This window comes from Athene noctua, chromosome 5, assembly GCF_965140245.1.
Source record: "Athene noctua chromosome 5, bAthNoc1.hap1.1, whole genome shotgun sequence".
NCBI lineage: Eukaryota > Metazoa > Chordata > Aves > Strigiformes > Strigidae > Athene > Athene noctua.
Genome location: NC_134041.1, coordinates 53,890,593 through 53,913,701, shown reverse-complemented (window position 1 = coordinate 53,913,701; position 23,109 = coordinate 53,890,593). Strand labels below are relative to the sequence as shown.

At 37.6% G+C, this 23,109-nt stretch overlaps 1 protein-coding gene across 2 annotated transcripts in view; it reads right to left on the bottom strand.

The window, feature by feature from the left end:
• Nucleotides 1–649: 649 nt before the first annotated feature.
• Nucleotides 650–23,109, bottom strand: part of SLK (STE20 like kinase) — a 51,258-nt gene continuing 28,798 nt past the window's right edge. The window contains exons 8-19 of one of the 2 annotated variants that reach the window (XM_074907672.1): nucleotides 22,201–22,329; nucleotides 18,821–20,248; nucleotides 17,312–17,442; nucleotides 16,925–17,048; nucleotides 16,471–16,650; nucleotides 14,371–14,463; nucleotides 11,025–11,154; nucleotides 10,652–10,776; nucleotides 9,491–9,679; nucleotides 8,202–8,327; nucleotides 6,531–6,644; nucleotides 650–5,945 (exon numbers count right to left, since the gene is read on the bottom strand). In XM_074907672.1, the coding sequence (XP_074763773.1) occupies nucleotides 5,799–5,945; nucleotides 6,531–6,644; nucleotides 8,202–8,327; nucleotides 9,491–9,679; nucleotides 10,652–10,776; nucleotides 11,025–11,154; nucleotides 14,371–14,463; nucleotides 16,471–16,650; nucleotides 16,925–17,048; nucleotides 17,312–17,442; nucleotides 18,821–20,248; nucleotides 22,201–22,329 (2,916 nt within the window). In that variant the 3' untranslated portion in view covers nucleotides 650–5,798. The remainder of the gene's footprint in view (nucleotides 5,946–6,530; nucleotides 6,645–8,201; nucleotides 8,328–9,490; nucleotides 9,680–10,651; nucleotides 10,777–11,024; nucleotides 11,155–14,370; nucleotides 14,464–16,470; nucleotides 16,651–16,924; nucleotides 17,049–17,311; nucleotides 17,443–18,820; nucleotides 20,249–22,200; nucleotides 22,330–23,109) is intronic. The other variant, XM_074907675.1, reaches the window with a different exon arrangement.

Here is a 23,109-nt window from a genome sequence, read left to right as displayed (position 1 = left end):
CAGAGGTCTGTGGGAACCAGGTCAGCTTTGAGCACTCAGCCCCTTGCAGCATTTCCAATAAAGCCTGTGTCCTTCTGGGTCATTTATGCTCCCCACCTGGCTCTGCCAGGATATTTCCTTTTAATGCTCTTTTAAACACAACAAAATGCACGTGTTGTTATGTTTAAGCACAGCAGCTGTGTTTCTGTGTCTGAAGCCATCCCCAAACTACTCAGGCCCGTTGTCCTGTGCTTGCAGGTTGTGTCACGGGGCAGGGTGAGGCAGCCCAGAGAGTCTGAGGCGCCACCTCCCCACAACCTCCCATTTGCTTCATAACCCAGCCCACAGCGCTGGGACCATTGCTCAGGGGGCTCCTTCCTGTGCTTGCACCTGCGTGGGAAGGGTGGCTGCCATCAGGGGCGACCCGTGCACTGAGGGGCACAAACTGGAGCTCCTACAACCCCAAGCTGAACCCTCACTGACAGGGCAGGACAGTCACTGAAAACAGCGACCTTTTAGGTTTGTGCTAAATCTGCACTCCCGCCCTCGGCTGTGCCAGTCAGGGAGCCGCACACTGTACAACATTATTTTAAAAATTCTAAATTGCCCCAGTCACTCAAACGTTAATTGTATTCCATGCATATTTTCCATCAACAAAACAGAGGCCATCTCAGCAAACTGTGATTTTATTGTATTTACAGCAGAATTATTACAATATGCTACAGAAAGCCAGGAAATCAAATTACTTTTAAAAACAAGACCAAAAAAAAAACCCTGTTGTATGGCTGCTACTGCAAGTTCACTTCCACAAGCTGTACATACAGAGACCCTTAGCCAATTATTCATCCATCTCATGATTTTTGGTTGCTTTCTGTAAGGCAAAAATAACTTGGTTTGCAGTTAACACAAAACACTCAACAAACTGCTGGGACAACACGAGGTTGGAGATGCCTCAGATGTGTGTGCTTCACCAGAGACAACCACCCTGCTCAGGACTTATAGAAAACAGGGGTGTGACAGCTCAGCGTTACAGACTTCAATGTCCCTTCCTCGTTTCTGCTCTTTCCACCATTTTAGGATTGATGATCAGTAAGAAAGAGGCTTTACCACCTAGCTTGGTAATTTTGGAAGATATTTTTGAAAATTAGAGCATCTTTGGGCTCAACCACTCCTGCTTTCAGTACAGTGGAAGCACATGAGCTGCTTTTGAGCATGTTCTTATTTAAGAGCTTGTATTATTTCTCTGGCACCACCGACTGCCCTAATGCCAGAAGCGCAGAAGTAGCTACAAAAATGAAGAATGAGGATTGAAGCAGGAGAAAGGGGATGGAGAACAATTAAAAGCTCTGCAAGCAATACAGAGAAACACTGTAAAGTTTCTTTTGTCTTCTCCTTCCCTTTATCTGTTCTCATCTTTTGTGAGGCAGAGAAACAACAGGGCATCCTGCCCTCGGCTTGTTCGTGAACGAGGAAGGTCAATTCTCTGACCTTGTTTTGTACCTGCTGTTAAGATGGCAGAAGTCTAGGAATGGGAAATGTGCACGGACACAACAATGAAAGGAAGTTTCCAAGATCCGCAAATAGATTTTGAAGTAAAATGACCAGATCGTAAATGCTAACATAAAAAGCTGAAAGTTATCTACATAGTGACCACCCTAAGCACTCCTCCCTGCCCTTTCCTCCAATGACGCCATAGTCACTGTCCTCAAAAACTTGCCCCACTTACCCATGGCAGATTAATCAAAAAGGAGCTGCTTATTGGAAGCAACCAGCACTGAGCTTACTGCACATTTATATCTGTTCCCAGGTTTTCAGCGAAGATGAACGTTTCTGAGGTCCTAGCTGCTGCAGCTACACAGCAGCTCTACAAATCAGGCTACCTAAAAATGGATTTAAGTGCCTGAATTCATAAAACCTTGTTCAAGTCTTTCCTGTAGACAGATACTGTTTCAGGTGGAGAATCAACTTAAATTTCCTATGTGATACTGCCATCATAAAAGGCATTGTGGTGTGATGAAAATTACTGCTTTGCTTGTCTCTGTCTTAGTTAAGGTGCTAAGTTTCCTATTTATTAAAAAAAAAAAAAAATCAGTAGCATGGAATTACAATAGAGAAAGTCCTTTGGGACAGAAGAATAATTTTTTAAACCGTGTGATTGATTAGATATTGAATACCCATGAATGTAATTTTAAAGGGATATTAGCTTAAAATATTGTCTGAAAAAAAGGATGCAGCTCAGAATGAGTATCAGTGTTTTAAAGGTGATGTGAAAAATCACTTTGAGTGAATGCCACTAGTCAGGACAGTGTGGTACTGCCCCCTCTGAATTTGAATTCAAGGTTTTCCTTTAGAAGGTGTTAATAAATCAGGATCTATCTAATCAATCATAACCTCCTCGGTATCGTATCTTTTCATGCCATATATGCTCCTCATGTACTCAGCAGAGATGGCAGAGTGCTTGGAAAAAGGAACAATGTTTTATGGGAATCAGAGAGGAACAAATGCTGGAGAATTTCCCCTTCACCAAAGAGCAAAGTTCCCCAGGGACTGCAGGAGGCCAAGGGCTGAGACACGGCCCCCTCCCTCCACGGCTGGTAACCCCGCCTCAGACAGCCCCAGTCAGGCGAGATGCAGGATTTATTCAAGATGCAGAATCTTGTAAGAACTGGGGCAATGAGGCTCATCTGAGGTTCGGTGAGCCAACAATCTCCTGGGGCTACTGGCAGGGGACTACAAGATCCTGCAAATAGTGGAGTCCTAGTAACTGTTTAGGATGGGAGTAGAGCCACTGGCTCCTGCACTTACAAGGCCCAAGACTGCTGACAGCAGGTGCTGAAATCTGCTTTCAGAGCTCAGAAGAAAAAGTTGGGAGGTCTGACTCTGTCAGAACCTGTCTGAATCCACAGGTGGGTTTTTTTGTGAGAATCGGTTGTAAATACCGGAGGACAACTAATATATTGCACTGCAATTCATGCGTTTTATTGCCTTTGTTCATTTTCCCGTGGACAGTATTTATGATGTAGTGAAACACAAAGGTGAGCAAATACAGATTTGTGGTCGTCTTTTGAAGGGCATGTGGGGAAAATGAGATCTGCCACTCAGTAAGAAAGCACATTGTTTTGTCTAAGGAAAATACACCTAACTACCTCGGAGATGGAGCGTCTAATATTTATTAAAGTGAGGTGACATGTGATAGCAGAGAGATTGGATTTTGTATCTCAGGAGATCTCTTCCAGGCCTACGTGAAACTAAATTCATTTGAATTGAATTTTCTGACATCGATATAATATTGTACAACTCTCGTGTTCTGCAATACTTAAACCAATTTTATCAGTCTAAATGTGTAAGTACCCATGCTAGTTCCTATTATCCCCCAGAAAAACACATTTTCACACTCGCTATCAATTCTCAGCACAGTTCACAAGGCTGCAAAACTGCTGAACAGTGCTCCTCACCTGGAGACCTGACCAAGCACCCGCTCAGGCTTCAGCCACTACATTTGATTCCTCCCTTCATCACAGAACTCAGTTGCTTATTTGTACAATTTACAATGAGATCAGATTGCAGGGGCTTGTGTGAAAAGGATGTTCAAATACAAGATTTAAAAGATTTAGACAGATGTAAACAGTATGCCAATATATGTTAGCAAGTCACCAGTGAAACTGCCAAAACTGTAAGAAGATTAACATTGCCCTCTGAAGATTTATATGTGGGTGAAGGTAGAGATAATCCAGAAGGAGAAATCTGCCTGCCCTGCCTACTCCCCGAGTAAAGCACTGAGTCTACTTCATACGAAACTGCAAACAAATTCTGTTAAATACAGAGATGAAGATGATTTAATGTTATTTTAGTAACAGTCAATTTACGATGGTGGAGCTTAAAAAGTAAAAGGCCTTCAAAGACGTTTTTCACCCTACTGAATAAACTAGTTGAAGGAATTTGCATTTAGCAACAGATAACATTCTAGAGATATGGTATGTGAATTTACAACAGTACACAATACACATTTATATAATAAAATGCCAGAAATTAAGGCTAGCTATTAAAGTAATTATGCTATCAAAAAGTTACAAAATTTAAATTAAAACATGCATTTTCCAATTTTCTTTTACTGTGCTGTAAATTAAGTGTCTTCATCGAGAAGGTATTGGTTCAATGTCCAAGGATTTCAGCATCCAAGATTTCAACCACATCTGATTAAAGTCCTATGTTAATTTATGAGTTCATTCACATGCATCAATACTGTTCCCATGAAATGAACATCATGTAATCATCACCAGTTGCACATTTAATGCAAGCCAGCAAAACAAAACGTTTACAGTTGATACCCAAAGAGACTAAGAAGTCAGGCCTCAAATGACAGAAAGTAAACACTATTTTACAAATCGAACTCCAGCATACCAAAGTACAGCTTACAATACTGTCCTGTTATGACTCAAACTCTAACCACCACAAGGAGTGCAGTAAAAGTGACCTACTACAGTTGTATTTCCCTACCAGCTAGATGAGAAACATTTCAGACTTTTTCCACTGCAGATCAGTCAGGTAAATAACTTATTGTACATCTATGAACTTGAAAAATAAAAACTGCCCATGTTAGTAGGTGGCAACACAAAAGCAAAAAAACCCCAGATTCTTAAAGCAGTTTGTCTATATATTTAACTTAAAATCTTTCTAAAAAATAAAATGACTAAATAAAAAAAAAAAAAATCAAATCTAACACTTCTAACCAAATCAGACTTTAGCCATGGTTATTTATAAATACGACCACCCACCTCCACTTTTCTTGCAGAGTTTAAATGAACAGGCTTTGGTAAGAACAGAAAAATGGCTCTACCCATTCCAGGTACAGTTAGAGAAACCATGTGCATTTTGCACACCGCTTTCTAAAAATACATTCTACAGTTTTTCAGTTTGTAGAACTAACCACCTGTAATAGCTAAGGAAAATAATAAACTGTGCATTTTAAAGTTAGCATTTCTTTCACCTTTACATATTTTAGTGCAAAATATTTTAGGGTGAGGATTTACAACAAAAATGGCAGTAGCAGCAAGAAATCTTGTTTTGTACAGTAACAACAATGCTCAGGAGTTTTGTTTTTTTAAATGACAAAACACTATCCTGTTGCCAGGATTAGCATATCTAAGTGTTTCAGGCACTGTATTAATTAAACTAGCACCCCATTTCATTACGGAACTAATGGACAAAATATGTCATGGAGATCAGCTCAGTTTAATTTATGCCAGAGGTTTCTTTTTAAAGAAGTTGCAAAGGCTTTTGCTTTTACCAATCATGTTTAAACATAAGGGTTTATTTTTCTGGGTATTGGCATGTTCTGAGTAATTAGTTTCAGTCCTTGTTGTGAAGACATTGCTCAACATCACAAAATTTTAAACCTCTCACAGCAGTTTCAGTTGTGGAATTCTCTTGTGGAGAAATCAGACACTTAGAAACACAGTAGCACAACTAATATTTCATTGTTTAAATGTTCACATGAGAAACCATTTTTTTTGGATCAGAAAGAGTGTAATTAATATTTTAGGCTTAAAGTCAAAACCATAGATAACGTACGTTTTGAGACCGAGATAAGAAACCCACTTACTCTTGAAACATCTGAAGGACATAACATTACCATTATACACCAACACCTTTTTTTCTTTTCTTCCATTCAGAGAAGTAAAGAAACTGATCAGGACACTGATTGTCTCCACTGAAAACAGAAAGCGCTAGGTCCTTGGATGGACACTGCTGATTAAGTCAGGTTAGACAATGAGGATGGAGAATTCCAAATATGAAAAAACATAGAGCAGTTCCCAGAGTTACGACCCAGTGGAGTGAAGGCTGGGAATTGGATAGAATTTGGAAATCCGGCTTTGTGTTGAAGGGTTAAGGCATTCGGATTCTCCAGTCATTTTAAAGAAAACTTCCTGTTCCTGCAGTTTTCTGGCAAATTCTTCTTCCAGCGTCTAAAACCAAAATCAGATTGTCATAAGATTACAAGGCAAAGTACAAGAAACTTATTATACTGGTGACGTATTGTCTGATTTAACATTGCAACTTCACACACCATCACAAAAAAACCCACCTAGCAATTATGAAATTGCAAGAGAACCAAGACACAGCAAGCTAAGAACATCATCTGCCTGGAGGATACTCTCTGAACTGTGTGAAAGTCTAGTACTTTCCATTTTAAAACAAAATATAAAACCCAAACCAACCTTCACCACCCCTCTGTCTGTTACTTAGCAGTCAATTTTTGTAGTAACCTACTGGCTTCTGAAATATATTCTGAAAATCAGATTTACCTCCAGCTAAGAAGTTTTATATGCAAATAAGCACACATGCACTGCAAGAGGGAACAAAGGCCTTGTTGCACAGGCCCTTTGTTCAGCTTTTGCACATTTTTTTTTTAACACCTTTTATTATTCAGGGAACTACAGCAGCTTTATACAGTAGTTTGATTCTCATCCTTTGTGATACTTTTTGTATTGTCTGTATTTGCCAGAATCAACTCTCGATTGTTTTCTGATTCATAAACTGCTTCGATTTACCTTTTTTCTTGGTCTCAATTTTTCTCTCCATTCCTTCAGTTCTTGGCTGTGCTCTTCATCTAGTTCTTTGAGCTTCTGAGTCTCATGCTCAACCAGTAGATGGCATTTTTCATTCTTAAAACAAGATAAAGATAATCCTTATGTAAAACTAATTCAGATTAGGCAACTCAACATTTGTACAGTGACATATGTTGTCCTAATTCTTTTTAATTAGCTTATTCTGTGTAAATAGTGACGTGAATAATTACAAGATAAAAGTATGTTATGAGGCTGCATTATCAAAAGCTGATCTTTCCAGCAGAACCAATTGAGATAAGAAATACCCGTAAATCCAAATATACTGTTGAGTGTCATTAAGGCAGCAGCTGACAGTGTTACTCAAAACCGCATTTCACTGCCTAATAATGTGTTTCAAGGTCATACAGCATTTCTGCTTTGCTTTCTAAAGACAGTTTGTGTGATTTATTAAAATCAAACACATTTAAAAAGGGTCATTTTTTGGAAATATTTCAATTCTTGGTGCCAAGGAGCTGAGACTAACAAATGGGGCTTAGAGAGGAGAGAAATGTTTTTGCAGAAGCAGCCTCAGAATCACCCGGTAAAAAGGAAAAGCATAATCAAACCACACATCAGCTTCACATTCCTCTCAGTAAGGTACACATGCATCTGCCCTAATTTTCACAGGACTTTCAAAGCATGGTAAGAAAAAACTTAAGTATTTGGCTACATCAGATCTTTGATTTTTAAGAGCAGTTGGCAATAGCAGTCTCTAAACCCCACGTTCTTGTTTCTAGGGTTCCAGTCTCAACTGGGTCTGACGCAGAGTACAAAAACAGAGAAACAAAAATGACAAGCACTTGGCTAGACCTGAGTGCAGTTAGGGGGCAACTTTTCTCGATGAATCTCAGAGTAGCCCTAATCCGCTCAATTTTACTTGAGCTGAAAATCTCACAAGACTCCCACAGTACTTGGAGATTTACTGAGGCGTATTAGTGGCATAGTCAGGGACTGTTTTTGCAGGATGTAAGAAAGTGAATAGAGTAGAACTAGCTTCATTGGAAGATCTCTCTACACAAAGGTTATCAGCAAGTGATCATTAATGCTTTAAAACTGCCTTGTGTCCCTGAAATAGGAAAAGCTGTTTAACAATAAAGGAGATCGTCGCAACGTAGCAGCAACTTTTACAAAATGCATACCAAAAGTGACAAAACAGTTCCTTATCGCAATAGAACTCTAAGGACCTTCCAAAAGGTCAAGTATAAACAGCAGCCTGCACTTTGTAAAAAATCCCTCACTCCATGTATTGCTACAAATGTCTTGTAGGTAGTGCCTGGTGCTGCCTACCTCTGCTCTGATTAACGATATTTCAGCAAAATCAGGTTAAAAGGAAATAGTGCCTACAGAAAATAGCAGTGGGAACTTGACAGATATTCTCGAAGTGATCATCTGCCTCTGGTTAATGCTCTTTCTGCATTTAAAATAATTTCTCATTAACTGATGTAAGTATATGAATATGGTTAAGCAGTGTACTGCAAGCCTTTGAAAGCAAAGTTGAAAAAAACCCTACATAAATCGGTAAAAATGAAGGAAAAGATGTTTCTGCTTTGCCTGCATCTGTTATTAACCTGAGTCTTCCCACTGAATGTTCATTTAATATCATCTGTTTTTCACCTGTAACTGATGCAGTTCTCTGATGTTTGCTTCACACTGCAGCTGAAGGTCCCGCATTTGGTTTTCATGTTTCTGATGCTGAGCCAGTCTCTCATTCTTCTGTCTCTTTTCTTCTTGAACAGCAAACTAAAATTAAAAATAAAGATGGTTTATATTGTGCCTTGAGATACAGCAGTTTACTTAAGTCAAAAAACTGTATGTAACAGACTGAATACATAAAACCTAACAGCATAACTGAAAAGAATGCTTTTAAAGATTTAAACAATAACTGTATTTTCTTTACTCTTTCATTTTTAAAATTCTTACAAAGGGAATGTCCTCACAAGTTTTGTCTTATCCTTCCATTTCTCTGTCCACACTCTTAATTTTTCCTTAAAATGCAGACTCCTGAAATTACCTCCCTCTGATGCCAAGTGACACAGCAGCATTGCTACAAGTGTCGGTTAAGGTTGGTGTTATGCAGCCACAAGAGACTGTACTTCCCAGATTTTTCATCCTTCCAGTGCTCACCATATGAAACCATGATTTGGGACTTTTGTGCATTAGTAGAAAGCAAACCACTAAACCTCTTCACATCATTCCCCTTTAAAGAATGAGCGCATACCTCCAGTTTTATTCAAAAGCTCACAAAAATCAAGTATTCTTAAAAATATTTCACAGTATCACAGAATGGTTGAGGTTGGAAGGGACCTGCAAAGATCAAACTGCCCCCCCTGCTCAAAGCAGGGTCAGTTAGAGCAAGACTGAGTTCAGTTCAGTTCTCAGTGTCTCCACAATCTCTGTGGGCCACCTCTTCCAGTGTCTGACCATCCTCACACTAAAAAACTGTTTTCTTATGTTTAAGTTGGATTTTCTGTGCCCACTGCCTCTCATCCTGTCACCAGGCCCCCCTGAGAAGAATCTGGCTCCACATTCTTCAATCCTTCCCTTTGGGTACTTGTGCACATGGATAAGATCCTCCTGACCCTTCCCCTCCTCCAGGCTGAAGCATCCCAGGTATCTCAAGTGTCTCCTCCTATAACAAGACCCACCAGTCCCTCAGACATCTTCAAGGCCCTTTGAGGGACTCGCTCCAATAAATCCATGTCTGCCTTGTACTGGGAATCCCAGGACTAGACCCAGACAGGTCTCACAGTGCAGAGGGGAAGGATGACTTCCTCTGACCTCAGCCAGTGCATCAACCCAGTTTGGTACCATCTGTGAACTTGTTGAGAGTGCACTCTATATCCCATCCTGCTGTTTAAATCACATTAAGCATTTACACTATTACAACCTTTTTTATTAATTACCTGCTTAATTTTTTCACGATCTTGGTCTGGAGAGGCTAATGAATTGATTCTTAAACTTTTCTTAAACATAGCCATTCGAGTCTTTGCTTCACTTCGCTGGATTTTAGGCAGTCTCGCTCTTTCCTGAGTTTGCTTGTTCTTTAACTCTTCGATAAGGCGTTGATTATATCTCTGCATTTGTTCTGTTTCCTAAAATGTTAATCATATGGAAATGTTACAGAGTAACTATTATGTTAGAATATTTGCACCTAATTTCATCAATAAGCATGCTGTTTTGAGTTCGCTTATTTCAACAGAAACCAGTCCCTGTCCGAGTGATATCAATGGCGAGGAGGGGGTCTTCCACTTATTCCAGAGAGCTCGGGATCATGCCCAACCCAGATGAAATTCTCTAATGATTATGTGTATATTTTACCAGTGGTTGTTCAATTCCTGAAATATGTTTTAAAAAGTCTGTGTTATTCAAAGGCAGAAACTTTTGTGGAACAGAACTTCCACTACTGCAGTTGTGAAGGGTCAGTTTGTTGCAAAAGCTGGTGAAAGCAACTGTTGTCATGGAGATAAACCAAACCATACAGAAACAAGCCTTCAGTGGAGGCTGCTCATGCTCCAATCACCAAGGAGATCTAACAGTTTCTCTCTTGGGTTTACATTTTCAAAAACTGAACTATTCTGTTTAGTGTATTCTATAAAAAACAAAATGCCTTGTGGAAAATGTGTTGTCTTCTAGGCTTTTCTAGGATTTAGCTATAAAGAGACAGCTACTTGCCCAAAAACTAATCCAGCTCATTCTGCTCATTTAATTCTAGGATTATTTACTAAGGACTAGATTTATTTACAGACAAGTCAAAACTCGTTTTGGTGTATAAGCAGAATTCAGTGTTTTTAATAGAAAAAGACTGATGTTGTGGTTGGGTGGGTTTTTTTAAGAAACAAAAGAGAAAAATATGACCACTTATACTTCAACATGTTACTAAGTAATTAAAAGTAAGATTGTTGAGATTTTTTTATTTCAACAGAACATATACAGCTTCAAAATACCTGTATGAGTCTTGCCTGTGCAAGCAAACAGGAACCAGTAGAGATCATAAGACTATTTGACAAAAAACCCAGGGTATTATAACACACAAAATATGCAAAAGCATCAAAATCAACACTAACTTTTTCATGTCTTTTAAGCAGCTGGTGTCTCTGCATGAAGTACTGATCTTTGAGTTGCTGTTTGAGGAGCTGGTGCTTCTCTTGTAGATGTCGCTCTTCCAGCTCCCAGATTGCAGCTTCGCGAGCTGGAGAAAAGCCAAAGGAAGTACTTCAGAAAGTGCAATACAAATACTTTCTGATCTACCTGCTAGTGCATGTTTAGAAGTGGCCTACAAGTGCCTTTTAAGAACACTGCATAACACATAGCAAATGTTTTTATTACGGTTCCAAATTAGTCGCGAAGGTCTCTGATTTCATAAATTTAAGAGAGACTATTGCTTTAATAAAATACAACACAAATGTCTGCTTTCAAAGAGAGTCTGATGCTGGATACCTCTCATGAGCTGCTGTTTGTTGTTGAGGAAATCTCGTTCTATAGTTGCTAGTTCTGTCTTCTGCTGCTGAATAATTTTCTTCAGAGATGCATCCAGTTCTTGTTGTTGCTTCTGCACAAATTCTTGCTCCTGGTAGAAACCAATAGAAGTAAATTAAATTGTGTTCTTCTAACCACATTTTAATGAAACTCCCAGTTCTCTCAGCATTAGCTATTTATGAAAACATATACACCTATGAAAATTTGAGGTAACATACTTTAGCTATAAAATTATGTATCTCTTGTGTTTTTGATGTAGAGAGTAGGTAAGAGTATATTTATTGTTTAAATAATACTTCATAAATAACAGCAAGGCAACAAACTAGCCAGCAACCTGCAATTCATTCCATCTCGTCTCTCCTCAAAACAAGCTGCAGGTTCAAATTTAGCAAAGACAAGTACTCAAAATCAAGGTTAATTATTCATGGACGTAGGAAAATAAAAATATGTATGGTTATTTCACTTTGGATTATGAGCTAAAAGCTATTTATTTATACAGTTGCGTTTCAGATTTGTGTCTCAATCTTGATGGCTTATCTCGTCATGAACGCAAAGATACTGAGGTTGGGAGTTCTGCAAGGCTGCTGTGAAGACACGCAATGGCTTCTGCAGGAACTGCACCCTGCAGGACTTGAAAGCCTGTCCCAGCAGAGCTCAGCTGGCTCCTCACAAAGCCATTTTCCATCTGCCTAATGCAGTCCCCATATCACCTGCATCTTCCCCTTATCCAGGGTGTATCACTCTGTTGCATCACATCATGAAAAGCAGGCAGTAGTAAGAATCCCCCTCCCATACCGTTGCCTTTCTTTTTGCAACTATATACATATAAAAAACCCGCATCTACAAGCATGCAAGCATGCACACACACTCTTTAAGAAATTAAAGCAGATGTTTCTACCATGATATAAAAGGTCAAAAGAAAGGATGATGACAGTGTCCTATCAGAGCCAAGGCGGGCAGCTGAAGCATTTGCTGTTATATGTAACCAAGCCATGTTAAAGATGGTCTACTGGAAGGGAGATGGGATGAGGCAGGAAAACAGTATTGTACTACATGATCAGTGGAAGGATCTCCTGAGCTATGCATATTCACTTCTTTAGTGAACCTGTGCTACCTGCTAAAAAAGTTGTCAGCAAGGTATGGAATTAAATGTTCATTAAAAGGACATTTTATTATGATCAGGACAACACTGGTTTTCATCTTCACAAAAAGTTATTAATATATGAGTCTTTCATCTCTCCCAGTGGACAGCAGAATTACACTTAGACAGGTAACAGAAAACCAGAGGTGGAGTAAGTTGACAGTGACAGACCTGAGGGTACAAAAAGAACCCTTATGCAAGGCCATGTCTGTAAATGAAGTCAGACATACCTAATCAAATATGTGGACTGTTGAAAAATACTGTCCTGTTTCCCTCTCTAGGTGAAAAAGAAAACTACAAGTTTATTATTCTGAGGGTACAGATGCATAATTAACACGGTGTTTAATTTGCCTGAATTTTCTGATTGGAGGGCGTGGGGGGGAAGCTGTTCCAGTGTAGTCATGGTCAAAAAGCAATTATGCTTGAGCTTTACTCAATCATCAAAACATCACTGCTGCTCTCTCTACACAGTAAATCTTAAGAAGTTTTATAATTGCTAGCACTATAAGATAAACCAGGCAATCTCAGAAAACACTCTAATCCTTTCCACTTCCCACATCTACTCAAGTATCACATAAATAAAGGTCACAGACTTTACTAAAGAACATGTTAAGTGGTTAAAGGGCAGACACTGCAAGGCAGTCCACCCGTTTAAGATTATCACTTGATTTTGCCCAGTAAGTATCTTAAAATAAATTCAGGTATCTTTAAAATACATGGTTTCACCGCACACACAGCATAGAAGTTACACATTGTTTCTCACATGTGCTGAACAAGTAATAAACACCAGAGAACACTATTATATTGCATTTGTGTGAAACTTCAGTGTCTTGCCCAGAGTTAATAACTACTGTAATTTTTATCTTTTTACTGTGAATAGCGTATAATTACATAAATTTGTGCTAACTAGTTTAGAGACAACTGTGACACTGATCAGCACATATGAGCAGAAGGAGAAGAGAAAACACACATCTGGAAAATTAGGGAAATAAAACTTCTGTTGTTTTGCATATTAAGACTTACATCCTGCATTTGTGCGTTGAAAAGTGTACATGAAGACAACTGAAAAGACTGAATCATAACCTGAGCAACGCCCTGTGGGACACAATGTACTTCCTATGTCATAATATAATATGAAATACATTTCTGTTCTTAAAAAAAAGAAGAAATTAGATCTGCTGTGTTAGTAATATACATTTAAAATGGCAAGGCTAATCACACAAAAGTAGTTACTGACAGAAGTTCCAGATACTTAGCATTCCAAGTAAGGCTATTTCACCTTTACAATGGTCTCTTTCACCTCTCTTACCTTAACAAATTGAAACCAGCAAAGGAAACAAACAAAGTTACTACAAAGGTTTTCATTGTTGCCTCTAAAAGTTCAGAGACAGGTATCCTTGGTATGGGGAGAGCACTGCAACTCAATCACATTCTACCCTGGGAAATCCTCTCTTGAATTAAACATGTAATTGAATAAAGTTGCTATTATTTTCTACTAGGTCACTCACATAAACATTTAATCTCTAACTTACTCAATCCAAACCTGCTCTGTTTTGGTGCAAACTCACTCTGTACAAGCTGTGGCCATCAAAAAGCCAGTATTTTCCTACATTATTCTAAATACTAGCCCCCTTTCTAGCTGGGTCATTATAAAAGCAGCAAGTCTGAAGGCGTAAAATTATAGATGTCTTGTAAAGTTTCTATACACCTACACTTTGACATTTAAATAACTTCATTTTACCTCATCTGTTCTGCTTACAAGATGCCTCGTGCTTACATATTATATACATTTTCCTCCCCTGCACTTATATTGCTCAAAACTTACTTCTGACTGTAACCTTTATAATGTGATGGATCTATGGGGTACTTACCATTCACAAAAGCACTGTAAATAAACTTGTCGTAGAAAAATACCATTTGTATTTGGTACATCATACAAGTTATTATGCTTAACAGCACAAACGTGAAAATGTTGCTCCTACATTTCTACACTGTATATTCTATGGGATGTGATATGACAGTACATGAAGAAAGAGAGCAGTATGTAGGGGTTAGTTTGAGTTAAGTTCCATATTCACTCAACAACAACAACAAGAAGTGACATCATCAAGCTGTGTGAATACTGCTGCCTTTTGTATTTTAGTAGCTTGAAGCTGCCGTTGTTACCTGAGCATGCTGGCTTTGTGCAAGCTCCTCTTTCTTGCGTTTCATGAGCTCTTTTCTCAGCTCTTTTGGTGCTTTCTCCACTTCACATAAAACCTACAGTGTATATAAGCATGCAGAAGGTGGCGAAAAGTACACTTTTTCTCCACAGCAAGCATTACTGTGAACGTAGGACATGCAGGTCAAGCACTAGAGGTACTGGGAAGCATGCATTACTTCAGTGGCAGGGATGTTAGTTTAGTGAAAAGAGCTTAATGAAAAGAGAAGGAACAATATGTGCTTTATGTATGCCAGCGCAGTGCAGAAAGGAGGTATATGCCAGCCTCTTTTTGCATGCAAATGCTGCCCCGTGCTCACAGAAATGGCAGTCTCCTGCTTGAGTTTTCATGCAGCAGCTAGAATAGTCAATAGTTAAGAAAACCACCACCTGCAAAAATGGTATTTTCTTGAAGCGCTATGGTAAAAGGACTACAAGAGTATGTTTACCTCATGGTAAAGCTGTAAAAAATGGTTGGAAGTTTAAAGTCACTTCCACTGAAAACCAGCTATTTCTGACACTGTCTCAAACACAAATTTGTAAGATGCCATTATTAGTGTCTCCAACCATAAATGACATCTATACAGGTTATGCCTTTAAAATAAACATACAAGCAAATAAAATATTAATTGAAAGTGTTTGGTTCTCAGGAATTCAAAAGCAAAACCCACCAATAACTAAGTATGTTTTCAAGAAACTTTTCATGACACACATGCTGGAATGGAACATGTTTCGGTCCAAGGTGCATCAGACTAGATTAGTAGAAAGATTCTAAATATAACCTAGCTAAATCAACTGACTATTAATCTGTTAATTTTGCTGATGTGTTTTACATTTTTATCATTCTTAAAATTGCACACTCCAATATAGCATGGGTAGTTTTAGAGCACCAGCTGCATATTCCTTTGAACTGTAAATCGCCTTCTTAAGCTTTAAATACAAAACTATGCACCCAAAAACAAATGCGTGTTTGTTTAATAGTGGAAGCATCATCGGAAAACAGAGTCCAAATCACCACATGCTATTCCTGTTTCCATGAAAGAACTGCTTTTAGCTCAGAGCAATGCGTAAAATTCTTCCCGCTTTCCCATGTAGGACCCAATCACCAGTAAACAGAGAGAGACTCAAAAATGCAAGAGGTACCACAAAAGAGAAAAAAAGTTATTTACATATGAGCATATGGTTCAAACTGAACACAACTTACATTTTTTTAATGCACTTTCTACTACAGGATCACTCTATGCAAAAGCATGGATAGCACAGATTTCTAAAGAAATCTCTGTGAGTCTAGTAACTATTAGAGCCAACACTAGAGCTATTTTTATACAAACGAGCACTATGCAATTGATCTGAAAATGAAATAAAACAGCTTTTAAGATGCAAAATCCATGTGAAAACACATCACCTTCTCTTACTCTAATGCAAGCAAATTAATGTCAAATGTCATTCATTTTGCCTTAACTGCATGCCACATATGAAATTACTGTAAAATATTTTAGGTTATCCAGACTTTTCGCTCCTGGCTTTCCTTTTCAGTTAAAGAACTAAATCTGCTGTCACTTCATATAAAGAAATTCTAAGCAATGCCAGCACACATTCAATAAATATCTAACAAATTACTCTAACAAAAAAACTCTCTAGAATTTAAGTGGTCCTCAGTAGCAATCAAGACCATATTCTTTTCTTTGGAATTCTAATTTGATAAGTATTTACTCAGTAGCTATAGATGGATTTGTTTAAAGTAGAAATCTCAAGTATTTTTCACAATCTTTAAGAAAATACTTTTTCTTGATTTAATATTTGAGAGAAAATATATTTTACTAAAGATTCTGTTAAAAATAAAGTCTTCTAATTTGGTAATTTTTTCTAGATTAAGTCAATATCTGTATCTTCCTGTTAGCTGTTTGTATTTCACTTTAAGCAATAAAACAAAAATACAGACTGCTGGGAACCCTTCCACAACTCTCTATAGCACATGAGGTTGACGAAGCTTCTGGGTGACCTAATCTCAACTGTTTGCTATGCCCACACTTCTTAATTTCTATATTATCATCATTGTCTCTTACCTCCTTTTTTTTGTTCTTCAGCATGTTCTGGAATTTGGACAATTCCTTCTCCTGTTCTGCTTTGATGCGTTTTGCTTCATCTCGTAAACGATTTGTGTGTTCCTGTTCCAAGCGCTCTATTGTCTGTTTCTGCTGTTTTTCTAGATTTTCTATTTCTTGATCATACTGTCGCTTTTTACTCTGTAAAAATAATTTGGCACCTTGTTTAAGAAAACTAAATTCTGTTCAGTGAAGTGCTGTACCACAGCAGAGGATGGCCATGATGAACTGTTCTGGCAGGCGAGTTCTAGCATATGAGCTGGGCACACCACAATGGAAAATATTGCCATTTATTAACAAGAAAGAAAACTTAGCTACAGCCATCATAAAAGGAAACACCTGATAGCTCCAAGTTGTATTCTGCCTACTCCATCAAGAGGTCCTATTTTAAGAGCACCAAAATCCAGAAACTCACTGTCATTTCCTGTTCAAAACGTCTGTACATCTGTTCTCGCTGTTGCAAAAGCTTATTGCTGAGTTGCTGTTGGGCTCTCTGCTCCTCTTTCTGAAGAAGTCTTAGCTCTCTTAGCTCTTGACGTCTAATAATGAAAAAGAACACTTAATATTGATGGGAAAACAAAAGAAGTGGAAAAATACAAAATATGAAAAAAGCACCTACAACTTGGTTCCAGTAAAACTAGATTTGAATTAAGGAACACTTTACATTCCTTTCTATTGACAAAATAATTGAAACTAATCCCCAAATATTACAGAAATAAGATCATTAGCTTCCTTCTTTTATTCAAAGAGAAAAAAAATTAGCTGCTAACCTCTTCTAAATTTTACTTTTAAAAACACTTACCGTAGAAATCGCATTTCTTCACTTTTTGAGTCATTTTCAGTAACTATTTTTGATGTGGTTACACTCACTTCTACTCCATCAACAACAAACTTCCGAGTTTTCTTTAAAGTTTTCTTCTGCCTTCTAGTTTCCTGAATAAAGTATTGGTAAGTTATCCTTTCCTTATTTAAGTTACATCCTTTTTCCCCTTTTTTTCTTAACATTAAATTATTTCAAATATTTCTGTGAAGTCCTACCATATAGAAATCAGGAGTTCCTCTCGCTTATCAGGTACCTTACTAATCAAGTGAGAACTTGAAAAATTCTAATGTGCTGAAACTTTCTCTAGTCAGCAAAGGAAAACTAATGATTGGTCATCTAAATTGCCAGAAGAAAAAAAAAAATAATTCAGATAAACCCTGAACAGAACTGATGTGGTTTTATTTTCAAGATCTGAAGACAGTTGCAATTATTCTTTGCTTTTGAACATAATTTTCCCAGTCACAAAAAAAGATACTTAATTTGGAAAAACAGTGCTGAAACAGAATAGCAATTTACTCACCCACTTACTTCTGCTTTGGCAATAAATTAAATGAGCAAGTTGGGGGGGTTTATTCATTTATATTAGTCAAAAATCATGTGATGATCTTGCCAACAGAACCAGAGAAATCTAATTTCTCAGAGATGCTGTTGTTTCATCACAAGAGAAGAGACTCCAGCCAGCTGAAACTCTGTCTCCACTGTGTTACAACTACAGCAAACACACTCAAGTCATGCTTAGCAGAGCTATGCCAAGCTATAATTTTTGTTTGGGGTGGGGTTTTTTGTTGTTGTGGTTGAGTTTTGGGTTTGGTTTTTTTTCTTCAAGCCAATGGTTACACAATTACTATAATAGTATGGCTATAATTGTATTAGCATAAAGGTATAAATAAAGTTAATAATCTGGAATGTGCTTCCTATGAATAAGCTCATTCATTCTGGCATAATTGCACCGATATACTACAACCATAGGAGTACAGTGTTCGGAATAAACAAACCTGAGAGACTGTCTGCCTTAGCTCCTCTAAATCTAACCAGAGAGACAGGAGAGGAAAGTGACAAGAATTCAATATAAGATTAGATGTTATAAGAAATTTGTCCTGTTAAACAGGGATTCTCTGCAGAGTAAAGTACTGAACTAGTCTTCTTGAATATCAGCTCTGAACTACAACCATTCACAAGTCTCCACCTTTAATATTGTTAGAGTTCCTGTTATATGCTAGTCTACATTTTTTAAATACAACTATGCAATGAAATGAGAAAATAATTAGCAGCTCTGTAGCTTCTAGCTTTGCTGCATAACTGGCCAAAATCCAGACATGCAATTTTACAATACTTCGGTTACTACAAAGTTTTATATTCCACACTGTCACACTAGTTTCCCACCAAATAATTTTCTTTGTTGGAAAGGTCAAGCTTGCAGACAGTTTTAGGGTCACATATAAAATCACACAGGATTTTATATAAAAGTATATGGTTACTTATACTTACCTGTAAAGATATTGATCCTGTCTCTTTGTTTTTACTAAGGAAACTAGAAATCGACAAGTTCAAATCAATGCTGCTGTTATCAGCCGTAGAACCAGTGCCTGAATCTGCATCATTTTCCTTCAAATTCTCCGATTCTAGCTGCTGTAAAGTTTCAGTGTTGTCTTGATTATCTGTTTTGACTTTCTCCTCATTTTCTTCAGTGCTAATACTAATACTGGGGACTGGAGTGACTTCAGAATCATCAGCTTGTTGTTCACTGACAGTACCTTGAAGCTTATTCTTCATTATTTCATCAGACGTAACTTCCAAATGTTCTTTGTCTATCTGAATATTGTTTTCCTGGATATTCTCAGGTCTGTGCTTTTCTGAATTTTGGTCCATATCAGTCAGTTTATCTACCACTTTATTAGAAATATCCTCAGGCTTGCTCTGTATTACCTTCTGGTCTATGTCGTCTTTCCCAGAGTCCTTGACCTCCGTTTCCTCCATGCTGTTTATATTACTAATATCTTCATTTTCACTTTCTGCCAGCTTGTTGTCTACTTTGATTGCTTTATTTTGGCTTTCCGATAGAGTTTCTTCGGAGCTCATTATCTCATGGACCTGCTTAGCCTGGCTTTCTACTGGCTTATCCTCCGTCACAGGTATTTTATCCCCATCACTGACCTGTGTTTCAGCAATACCACCTACCTCCCTAAAGTCGTCAATTCCATGCTTTATTAGTTCTTTTTCTTCAGCCACTTTATCTGCAGCATTAGGTAGAATTTCTGTAGTGGTGTCTATTATAATCGCCTCTTTCTGAGCTTCGTCTTTATCTTCCTTTTGCTCTGTAGTATCTTCTGCAGGGACCTTTTCTTCCTTACTTTCTGAGAGATCTCTTCTGTTCTCCTTCTCTTCTTTTTCACCAGTTTCCCTAGAAATGGATTCTTCAGTTTCTACACTATTTTCAGTTGTAGGTACTATTTTCAGTTTATTACCTTCTGTCTGTTCATTTCCCATGTCATTTTCTTTCTCCATTTTTAGGTTGGGTTCATCCCTTATTTCTGATTCTGTTACCACATCAAGTTCTTTCCCTCCTTTCTGGGGTTCTGTATCTTTATGTGCTTGTTCCAGGCTTTCTGTATTCTTTTCAGTCGGCACTATTTTGCCTTGCTCATCTTCACCAGTTGGCACAGAACCATTCTGCACTTTTATCTCACTAACAGTAGTATCACATATGTTATCAGCTGTTTTCCTAAATTTAATGTCCTCAGATTCATCTCCAGTTGTTTTGTCATCTGGAAGTAGAGTGCTGGCTTTGTCCTCAGTTGCATTACTTTCTGTTTTCTCAGAAAGAGATTCCAAAACAGATGCATTCTGTGAAAGTTTATCCTCTTCAGAGCTGGCAATACTAAGGTCAGAGGATGCACGCTTCTCTGCAGGTAGCTGCTAAAAATTTAAAGGAAGAAAAGTATTTAACCATTTTCTAACTTAATTATAGTTCTACTGATGAATACATGAATAGAGATTAATACTGTATTTACAGGCAGAGTTATATGAATTTGATAATCTCAGAGTACTTCACTTGGTTTTACCACAGCACAAGTGTATGAACTGCAGACAGGCTCTGAACAGAACAGTTTCATAAGAACTCTCTTCCAGCTCTGGTAATTTAATAAAACACACTGTGATTGAAGGAAAGGGATCAGGGTCAGCCTTCTGCCTCACACTTAAACAGAATCTTCAAGACTCTTTTCCCAATCACGCTGCTTTTTTGTTTATTAGTTCAGCTCCCTGGTAGTCCCAGCTACAGTCAGATTTGAAACACACGTCTTTGTGCCAGTTTGGCTAGGAAGAAGCTGTGTAACATTAGTTACTGCAGCACTGAAAATGCAACAGTAAGACATTCTTCTGCTTCATCGAAAAGAATATATTTCCCTGTGGTCTTTGTTCAAAAAGCCTGAAAATTTTTTGGTCTGTTTTTTAATCACTGTAAAACTCCATTAAAATGGTGAAGAGCTCCAGCAGATCTGATTCAGTGGCAATACGGAACTAGGATAGAAACAGTTACATAACTGTAGAAATTGCTGCTGATGGAATATGAATGAATGTTATCAGGTTACATACAGACATACGAAAGAATATACCAATAAAGTATAATTTTAACCATAATTGTCCTTTCATTCTTCAAAGTGATTGCGATATCCCTCTGTCTGTATTTACTGTCAGAACCCTGTAATTTGCAGATCAGGCTTCTGATTTGCCATTGGGAACATACTAGGTTAGTTACCATAAGTAAGCATGGGTTTGATCGGCATTTCCTGCCTTCATGCTTTCCTAAGCATATAGACAATAATTCCTTTTAAGTCAAAGGTGCATTTAAAAGATTTCTTCACATAATACTTCTAGAAGCCTAGTGCTGATCTCCAAGAAGTTTTTAAAACTATCACAAGCAAATAATGTAAATGCATCTACCTCACAGTTTCCTAAACTGTTGCTTATGCAGAGACACTTAATTGAGTTGCAGGGTGGACTTCACTCCAACCCTCCCGGGGACTGATGGCTTAGCAGCTGATCAGCAGAGGGAGGTGGGAGGTGCTGCCTTAGGAGATAGAGAGTAAGTCCTGGAGGAAGTTGGTGGGAATGCACACTTGGAGATCTGCTGGGATGGACAGGGAAAGTGGTATGAAGGCCAGGGGATGGAACTAGGGTGGTAAGGGGTGAGGAAGAAATGGAGGCATGGTTCTTGTGCACATGCATTTTGCTTCTTTACCATTGCTGGTAACAGCAGCTACTGGTGGTACTGGTCACTGTCCATGTTTATAGCGCTTGAGCCAGTTAAGTCAGACAGCACACTACCTGTATACTCTGCATCCTAGTACCATTATCACTGAACTTCACGGCTTTGCCCTTTGAGAAACTGAATCTGCATTCTAAGATTCTGAAGCATCTTTGGAACTACATTCATAAAGGCCAACCTGTCTTGGTAGCATACGGGGTTGTTTGCTTTTGGTTTTTTCCTTGACAGCCATGCTGTAAAATCACATGGATCTTATGGAATACAAATATATGTTTAATTGTTCATCTAGTCATTTTGACTTAAAACTATATAAAAAATGTAAGTATGTGATTTTTAAAATCTAAAATATATACACATGCAAAAATAAATGAATATTATTTATTAAATATTATTCTTTATTAGTAGTTCTTAAGGAGTTTAAGAACATGCTGATTTTGAAAATGCTGACTACGTATTTTGTAATAAGGTTAGAGTATGTTTATGTTGTTATTCTTAGAGGACTTGATGCAAAATTTGGGTAGTACATCAGATACCAAGTTCTCCATAGGAAACTGGTGACTGAAACTAATTGCACATTTAAAAAAGTAAATTTTAAACTGACCAGAGAATTTTCTGTTTCTTCTTCTTCATCTTCATCTTTACCATCTTCAACTTCTTCGGTAACTTCAGCCTTAGCTTCTGCAATCAATTCCCTTATTGGTTTGTTGGAAGTAACGGTAACAAATGGATGCTTGTGAAAATAAAACATAAGTGCAATATTAAGTGCTGACTTCATTGTATGCAGTAGGAAAATAGTAAGTTGCAAGAAATACAACTTCAGAGAAATGCTACTTTGATTCTTTCAAACTCGAAGATTCACAGTTAACATTAATCATAACTGTCCTAATGGAATTTTTTCTATAGAAGTTTTAAAAATTGAAACATTTGTATTCAAATATACTGTGCAAGTAGTCTAACAACTTGTTAAAAATACAAGTAATTCATTTATACTGACCTGTTTCACAATCCAAAGAACAGAACTAGAAAGATTTTTTTGAAAGGTTATTTTTCCTGGAAATATGTTTAACTTCTTTTCAGTTCCTCAGTTAAATTATTTCCTGATAAGCTTTATACAGAAATATTATTTCTAGAAAAACCCTGCTTTGCCTTTAGACCAATTTTTCCTAACAAGAACAGAGTTTTACAATTTTCTTTAAGAAGAAACAGCTACCTCTTCTACTGTGTGAATCTTCTCTCTGCTTGGCCCTGCTGCTTAAATCTATTCAATATATGCTGGATGTATTCTGGATAAAGTAAATGTCTGCTGATGGTAAACATACCTAGTCACATCTACTCCTGTTTAGCTATTCTGCAGTAACAGCATTATAGAGGAAGGCTGAGCACTAAAGCTTTTAAAACACCTGTCAGCAATTGACTACTTATGTAAATATCTCCTTCTTCAGTTAGAAGTATCAAAGTATAAATACTTATGCAAAGTAATTAGTTATATTACATCAAAATAAGTAAACAA